Consider the following 10,023-nt stretch of genomic DNA (forward strand, 5'->3'; position numbering starts at 1 on the left):
CATTAATACATATAACTAACATGGAACAATCGCTCTGTGCATTAATACATATAACTGACATGGACCAATCGCTCTGGGCATTAATACATATAACTAACATGGACCAATCGCTCTGTGCATTAATACATATAACTAACATGGACCAATCGCTCTGTGCTTTAATACATATAACTGACAGGGACCAATCGCTCTGTGCATTAATACATATAACTAACATGGACCAATCGCTCTGTGCATTAATACATATAACTTACATGGAAAAATCGCTCTGTGCATTAATACACATAACTTACATGGACCAATCGCTCTGTGCATTAATACATATAACTAACATGGACCAATCGCTCTGTGCATTAATACATATAACTGACATGGACCAATCGCTCTGGGCATTAATACATATAACTAACATGGACCAATCGCTCTGTGCATTAATACATATAACTAACATGGACCAATCGCTCTGTGCATTAATACATATAACTGACAGGGACCAATCGCTCTGTGCATTAATACATATAACTAACATGGACCAATCGCTCTGTGCATTAATACATATAACTTACATGGAAAAATCGCTCTGTGCATTAATACATATAACTGACATGGACCAATCGCTCAGTGCATTAATACATATAACTAACATGGACCAATCGCTCTGTGTATTAATACATATAACTTACATGGACCAATCGCTCGGTGCATTAATACACATAACTTACATGGACCAATCGCTCTGTGCATTAATACATATAACTAACATGGACCAATCGCTCGGTGTATTAATACATATAACTTACATGGACCAATCGCTCTGTGCATTAATACATATAACTAACATGGACCAATCGCTCGGTGTATTAATACATATAACTTACATGGACCAATCGCTCGGTGCATTAATACACATAACTTACATGGACCAATCGCTCTGTGCATTAATACATATAACTAACATGGACCAATCGCTCGGTGTATTAATACATATAACTTACATGGACCAATCGCTCGGTGCATTAATACATATAACTGACATGGACCAATCGCTCTGTGTATTAATACATATAACTTACATGGACCAATCGCTCGGTGCATTAATACATATAACTGACATGAACCAATCGCTCTGGGCATTAATACATATAACTGACATGGACCAATCGCTCTGTGTATTAATACATATAACTTACATGGACCAATCGCTCGGTGCATTAATACATATAACTGACATGAACCAATCGCTCTGGGCATTAATACATATAACTAACATGGTCCAATCGCTCTGTGCATTAATACATATAACTAACATGGACCAATCGCTCTGTGCATTAATACATATAACTAACATGGACCAATCGCTCTGTGCATTAATACATATAACTAACATGGACCAATCGCTCTGTGCATTAATACATATAACTAACATGGAACAATCGCTCTGTGCATTAATACATATAACTGATATGGACCAATCGCTCTGGGCATTAATACATATAACTAACATGGACCAATCGCTCTGTGCATTAATACATATAACTAACATGGACCAATCGCTCTGTGCATTAATACATATAACTGACAGGGACCAATCGCTCTGTGCATTAATACATATAACTAACATGGACCAATCGCTCTGTGCATCAATACATATAACTAACATGGACCAATCGCTCTGTGCATTAATACATATAACTAACATGGTCCAATCGCTCTGTGCATTAATACATATAACTGACATGGACCAATCGCTCTGGGCATTAATACATATAACTAACATGGACCAATCGCTCTGTGCATTAATACATATAGCTGACATGGACCAATCGCTCTGTGCATTAATACATATAACTAACATGGACCAATCGCTCTGTGCATTAATACATATAACTAACATGGACCAATCGCTCTGTGTATAATACATATAACTAACATGGACCAATCGCTCTGTGCATTAATACATATAACTAACATGGACCAAGCGCTCTGTGCATTAATACATATAACTGACATGGACCAATCGCTCTGGGCATTAATACATATAACTAACATGGACCAATCGCTCTGTTACATATAACAGACATGGACCAGTCGCTCTGTGCATTAATACATATAACTAACATGGACCAATCGCTCTGTGCATTAATACATATAACTAACATGGACCAATCGCTCTGTGCATTAATACATATAACTAACATGGACCAATCGCTCTGTGCATTAATACATATAACTAACATGGAACAATCGCTCTGTGCATTAATACATATAACTGACATGGACCAATCGCTCTGGGCATTAATACATATAACTAACATGGACCAATCGCTCTGTGCATTAATACATATAACTAACATGGACCAATCGCTCTGTGCATTAATACATATAACTGACAGGGACCAATCGCTCTGTGCATTAATACATATAACTAACATGGACCAATCGCTCTGTGTATTAATACATATAACTTACATGGAAAAATCGCTCTGTGCATTAATACATATAACTGACATGGACCAATCGCTCAGTGCATTAATACATATAACTAACATGGACCAATCGCTCTGTGTATTAATACATATAACTTACATGGACCAATCGCTCGGTGCATTAATACACATAACTTACATGGACCAATCGCTCTGTGCATTAATACATATAACTAACATGGACCAAACGCTCGGTGTATTAATACATATAACTTACATGGACCAATCGCTCTGTGCATTAATACATATACATGTAACTAACATGGACCAATCGCTCGGTGTATTAATACATATAACTTACATGGACCAATCGCTCGGTGCATTAATACACATAACTTACATGGACCAATCGCTCTGTGCATTAATACATATAACTAACATGGACCAATCGCTCGGTGTATTAATACATATAACTTACATGGACCAATCGCTCGGTGCATTAATACATATAACTGACATGGACCAATCGCTCTGTGTATTAATACATATAACTTACATGGACCAATCGCTCTGTGCATTAATACATATAACTGACATGGACCAATCGCTCAGTGCATTAATACATATAACTAACATGGACCAATCGCTCGGTGTATTAATACATATAACTTACATGGACCAATCGCTCGGTGCATTAATACACATAACTTACATGGACCAATCGCTCTGTGCATTAATACATATAACGAACATGGACCAATCGCTCGGTGTATTAATACATATAACTTACATGGACCAATCGCTCGGTGCATTAATACATATAACAGACATGGACCAATCGCTCTGTGTATTAATACATATAACTTACATGGACCAATCGCTCGGTGCATTAATACATATAACTGACATGAACCAATCGCTCTGGGCATTAATACATATAACTAACATGGTCCAATCGCTCTGTGCATTAATACATATAACTAACATGGACCAATCGCTCTGTGCATTAATACATATAACTAACATGGACCAATCGCTCTGTGCATTAATACATATAACTAACATGGACCAATCGCTCTGTGCATTAATACATATAACTAACATGGAACAATCGCTCTGTGCATTAATACATATAACTGACATGGACCAATCGCTCTGGGCATTAATACATATAACTAACATGGACCAATCGCTCTGTGCATTAATACATATAACTAACATGGACCAATCGCTCTGTGCATTAATACATATACTGTAAAATGACTAATTTTCACTGGGTTTAAATTTCACTGATTTACTATTTCAGGCATATTCAGTGGGTTTTAAATTCACGGTTTCATCATTTAGATAATGTGTTTTATGCTAAATTTTACATATTCACTGTGTTTTAATTTAGCGCATTTTTCCAGTCAGCGAAATAAGCCAAATTAAAACCCAGTGAATAATTACCCCCTTTACAGTAACTGACAGGGACCAATCGCTCTGTGCATTAATACATATAACTAACATGGACCAATCGCTCTGTGCATCAATACATATAACTAACATGGACCAATCGCTCTGTGCATTAATACATATAACTAACATGGTCCAATCGCTCTGTGCATTAATACATATAACTGACATGGACCAATCGCTCTGGGCATTAATACATATAACTAACATGGACCAATCGCTCTGTGCATTAATACATATAGCTGACATGGACCAATCGCTCTGTGCATTAATACATATAACTAACATGGACCAATCGCTCTGTGCATTAATACATATAACTAACATGGACCAATCGCTCTGTGTATAATACATATAACTAACATGGACCAATCGCTCTGTGCATTAATACATATAACTAACATGGACCAAGCGCTCTGTGCATTAATACATATAACTGACATGGACCAATCGCTCTGGGCATTAATACATATAACTAACATGGACCAATCGCTCTGTTACATATAACAGACATGGACCAGTCGCTCTGTGCATTAATACATATAACTAACATGGACCAATCGCTCTGTGCATTAATACATATATAACTAACATGGACCAATCGCTCTGTGCATTAATACATATATAACTAACATGGACCAATCGCTCTGTGCATTAATACATATAACTAACATGGACCAATCGCTCTGGGCATTAATACATATAACTAACATGGACCAGTCGCTCTGTGCATTAATACATATATAACTAACATGGACCAATCGCTCTGTGCATTAATACATATAACTAACATGGACCAATCGCTCTGTGCATTAATACATATAACTGACATGGACCAATCGCTCTGTGCATTAATACATATAACTAACACGGACCAATCGCTCTGTGCATTAATACATACAAATGACATGAATGAATTATATATTCATATATACATATAGTCGTTGTAAAAAATACAAGTTTACAGATTGTACACATTTGGTGTCTTGTTTGAAGATTTTTGGATTCATAACTGTCTTGACTAACATTATGTAAATCACCGTAACATGCATCTCCTTAGAAATGATCATAGAATTAATGATTGGATATATAAATTACAATTAATATGAACTAATTCAGAATTGTAAATTGTTTTGTGTTACAGAATTTACGAGCAATGGCGATGAGTATATTTATGTTGGGTGTACATATCGGTTTTAGTATGGCGTTCATAATGAAGGTCTTTGCAGTGCATGCTGGGTGGAGATTGGCATATACCGTGACAGGATTGCCAGGAATTATTCTTGGAATTGTAACTTATTGTACGGTGAGGGAACCATCCAGAGAGGTGCGTTAAGTCATTAGACTGCAATCTTTTCACACAATGAAGTCATTTATACATAATCGCGATCGTTTGTTTTTATTCCATGCGTCAGTCTGGAAATTCATGTCTAAGATTACTTTGTGAAATTGCAAGTGTAACCAATTACGCATTTTATTACACACGCTCACAATGTTTACCCATAGACCCTCTGTCTATGGTTTACCATTCACTGTTGTTGAGCGCTTAAGTTAAAACCGACATGCAGAAACTCCCAGCTTGTGTTTCATGTACATGTGGGAAATGTGTATGTTATGTCAGAGGGAAATCTCGTCTCGTCTCTCTATCTCGTCCCCTTGAGGTACGGGATCGGGAATGTCACTTATACTTTACCGTCAAATAAGACACACACAACGAAATACGTTTCAGCTCTCGTCTTAGTCGGTCAATCGAGCACTGTATAAGACACAGCGCCCTGGGGAAAAAATCCCCAAGACTATCGCAAGGCTGACCCAAGACTAGCCCAAGACTGCGTCAAGGGTCGCCCCAAGTCTCTCCAGGACTGCACTCGACTGCCCAGGACTGCGTCTATCGTCTGTGCTCCCCAAGACCAACTCAAACTCTCTTTATTCATTTTCAAAACTCTAACCAATTACAAAGCAGTAAAAAGACTCTAGGGCGTAACCTTCAATCATAAAGCCAATCACACTAAGTACTGAATACGTCATATCTTTTGATTAATCGTTCACTACATTAATAACTATGAATATAAACTGTCAGAATGATTAGTCTGAATAGCGGCGGTTATCTGGTAATTAGTTCCAAATCACTGAGCCAAGTTCCGTCCAAAACTTCAAATAGGCCTAAACGATGACAGACATAACACAGCAATTCGCTAATAATCAGCTAATTAAGTCGATTAACAGATACGCGAAAACAAATTCATGACACATCCCTTCACCCAAACTGAGATTGTGCCTCCTGGCATTACACGTTCATAAATCAAAGATACCGTCAGCCACTCATCGTCATACAGGTTAAATACAATACTAAGAAAAGGAATAAATCAAAAAGAGTAAAACACACTAATTAAGTACAATGATTATAAAGTCTAAATACAATGGTTATAATGTCACAAATATCAATGGTTATAAATCAAAAACAAGGGAAAGGCTACCAATAGGCTCGCTTTTCTCAAAACGGTTCACTGAGGTAACCCTTCGCTGCACTGTCTCCGTTACTAAGGTTACAAACTCTATATCAAAAGGTCAAAAAAACTAAGGCGTGGCGGTGTAACCAAGCGATCAGCCAATCGATGCAGTTGACAGCATGATCACGTGATTACCAGGGATGTGTCTCTCGGTTAAAGCATTGCAAAGCGGCAACTAATAAACAATGAATAAAAAAAGCTATTAATCAAACTCCTGTCATATACGCTTATAAACTTCAACTGAACTTACAAGTCGTTAATCTAAACACAAGTCATACGGCGTGGAAACAGAATGCAAAGACAAAGCTATCATAACACATTACTCCTCTGGCAAAAAGACGGGGAAAAGACTAAAACGATATAAACCACTGAGTTACATATAAACCTGTCAATAATGAACAAAAGCTTGCGCTATCAAACAATACGTATATAAGCGCACCATACTCACTTCAAAAAGAGATTAAAAACGTTACAAAGGTGCTCTTAACTCAAAAAGCGTCAAAAGTATTCCGGAAACAACACGTAAACAAAAACAACTCTTAAAACGTCGATATCTCTGTACTCGACAAATCTCAAAACTCTGAAAAACTCGTTGCGGCATTACTTTCCCCATCATATCCCTTACTCATAAACTCATAAAAACACCATAAAACTTCACAAAACTCAAAACACTGTGTTGCAAATACTTGTCCACTGAGGCGCGCTTAAATCGTTATAAAGGACCTCGAACGTCACTAAATATCAGTTCAAAACACAAATCTGGGCGCTTACATACATACAATTCGACATCACAAAAAAAAAACGGTAAGAAAAAACGATAGGAAAAGCAAGCAATACATTACATTACTGAACAATAGGGTTGGGATTGTGAAAAGAGTTCAACGTCCTTGAGTTACAGCGTCCGTTACAGTGTCCAATGAGCGGTTCTCTAAGCAATAGACAGATAGCTAAAGTCAAAGTCTATAAGCGTCTCTTCTCTTGTCGCGTTATTCTGGGTCGTTCTTTGTCATCTTCTTGTGTTTAATGTCGCTCAATTCTTAATTATTCAGTCCTATACGATACTCGTCCTTCATAAGGGGTTCAGAAGTCTTCATCTCTTCAGCGTTGTACATCGGTGCGATACTGGTAAAGCCGTTAGTCGTCAAGCGCGGTTTCTGAGTCGTCTCTGCCATGGAGCTGTTAGTTCGGTTCGCAAGAAAGACACACCTTCGCCATTTCACTTTTCTTCACAGGACGTCAATGTGTGTTAAACACCTGCCCGGGTTCATCCAAAACGTATCACGGGGTAAATTCTTTTTCTCTGGGTTCTCCACACTTGTCAGGGGAGAAACTCGTCTCGTCTCTCTATCGCGTCCCCTTGAGGTACGGGATCAGGAAAGTCACTTATACTTTACCGTCAAATAAGACACACACAACGAAATACGTTTCAGCTCTCGTCTTAGTCGGTCAATCAAGCACTCTATAAGACACAGCACCCTGGGGAAAAAATCCCCAAGACTATCACAAGGCTGACCCAAGACTAGCCCAAGACTGCGTCAAGGGTCGCCCCAAGTCTCTCCAGGACTGCACTCGACTGCCCAGGACTGCGTCTATCGTCTGTGCTCCCCAAGACCAACTCAAACTCTCTTTATTCATTTTCAAAACTCTAACCAATTACAAAGCAGTAAAAAGACTCTAGGGCGTAACCTTCAATCATAAAGCCAATCACACTAAGTACTGAATACGTCATATCTTTTGATTAATCGTTCACTACATTAATAACTATGAATATAAACTGTCAGAATGATTAGTCTGAATAGCGGCGGTTATCTGGTAATTAGTTCCAAATCACTGAGCCAAGTTCCGTCCAAAACTTCAAATAGGCCTAAACGATGACAGACATAACACAGCAATTCGCTAATAATCAGCTAATTAAGTCGATTAACAGATACGCGAAAACAAATTCATGACAGTTATGTCGATTATTTCCACTGTGGACATATTTTTTTCGTGGGGAAGTTCATTCTGACTATGATTAGTATTAGGCTTTGTGTGAGTGCAGAGTAATTCTGTACGTTGTTTGTGTCATCGGAAATTGGAATTGCGCATGTATATCTAGTCACTGTAAGAGCGCATTCACTACGCGCTATTTCTAACTGCCTTTTTGTGACAGTGCAATGTGACGTAACGGAGAGTGAGTCTTCTTAGTGTGGCGTGTTTTATGTTCATATGTTTGTGAATGTGATCTCACTTACAAAAACTATTCAAAAGCTTGTTCCCAAAGATCATCTCCAGACCAAACGAAAGATACTCACTGTCCAATTGTTTTAATAACTCTCTTTTTTGCAATTTTAATAGAACTATTATTTCTAATATATGGATGAGTCATACAAACTTGCCAACTTATTTTAGATTATTTTATTGCTACTGAATGACAAACATTTAAACTAATGTTCGAAAACTGACACAATGAATGTGAGTGCCATCTTCCCACCTGATTACATCGCGACAGTTTGAGGTAGAAAATGTTCATGGTTTATTCATTTTGTAATTATTAAATAATTTCGGTCAATATTGACTTTGAAAACAGTCACTCGCCAATTTTTCGAGAAAATGGTAGATTTATTTCACTGCGATCTTTTATCATTAGTTGTTATGACGCCGACGTCTTCTATATACCAAATTGTAAATACGTTTTACAATATTTCAGCACGTGGGCATCAATTTGTTTCTTGCATTATTCATTGATTCCAGACATCATTTATCGGAAGTTAGAAATCCACTGCCAACTCAAAATTTTATATTCAAGCGTAGACTTTTGACGATTAAATTATATAAAGAAATTGTTTTCATTGATCTCCACAGTTACGACAAATCAACGATAATAGTGGACCAACAACCGCGATCATGCAAACTAAACCGTCAAACAATCAAATTCTGTCGCCAGCACCATTTTGTAACAGCCTCTTCGCTGCTCTCCTCCTCGGCGGAGCGATACGATGTGGGGGCGGGCACACGTTTTATTACAACATTCAGAACTACATTACTCACTACTACCAGGACTACCCCACTGAACATTTCTTGAGTTGGATACCAGTTATTAGCGGGCTATGTGGCTCCGTTGCCGGTGGAATTATAGCTGATAGCATCGCTACAGAAAGCTCGGAGGGATATACTGGAAGACTCAAAGTGATACTGTTCTCGGTGGTAAGTTGTTGCATATTTGACCACAGGGAGCCCAGGAACTATAATCAACTGTAGTGCGCAGTCTCTATGAGCGGGGGGGGGGATCGGTTGGTATCTGGTGGTAAGAAATAGACAAGGGATGAAGGCTCCAGCCAGCTCATATTTTTTAAACTGGAAAAAACAGACGAACAGAATGAAAAATAAAATCTATAAAAAATACCAGGTTGAAGAATATTAGTTGCTCCTTCAAATTTCGCCAAAGCCTTGCCTAGATTTTACCGATATCTGCAGAATAAATCAAGAAAACTACACAAATTGACTCCATTTAGGAATTCCTAACGGTTTGCCCGAACGCATGGCAAAGTTTGGAGGCGTGGCCTGTAGCATTTGGCAACAACCAATCACAAAACTGGTTACGAACCAGTTGAGCAAGGCTAACAGAGTCGTGACCTCGATGTGGTTCGTAA

The 10,023-nt window shown here is 38.0% G+C and overlaps 1 protein-coding gene across 1 annotated transcript in view; it reads left to right on the plus strand.

The window, feature by feature from the left end:
* LOC100366507 (uncharacterized) overlaps positions 1-10,023 on the plus strand; it is a 33,516-nt gene that overhangs the window by 17,849 nt on the left and 5,644 nt on the right. Inside the window, exons 5-6 of the mRNA XM_002734253.3 lie at positions 5,026-5,208; positions 9,236-9,577. Of these exons, the coding sequence (XP_002734299.3) occupies positions 5,026-5,208; positions 9,236-9,577 (525 nt within the window). The remainder of the gene's footprint in view (positions 1-5,025; positions 5,209-9,235; positions 9,578-10,023) is intronic.

Source organism: Saccoglossus kowalevskii, chromosome 15 (genome assembly GCF_978046115.1).
Source record: "Saccoglossus kowalevskii chromosome 15, keSacKowa6.1, whole genome shotgun sequence".
NCBI classification, from domain to species: domain Eukaryota; kingdom Metazoa; phylum Hemichordata; class Enteropneusta; family Harrimaniidae; genus Saccoglossus; species Saccoglossus kowalevskii.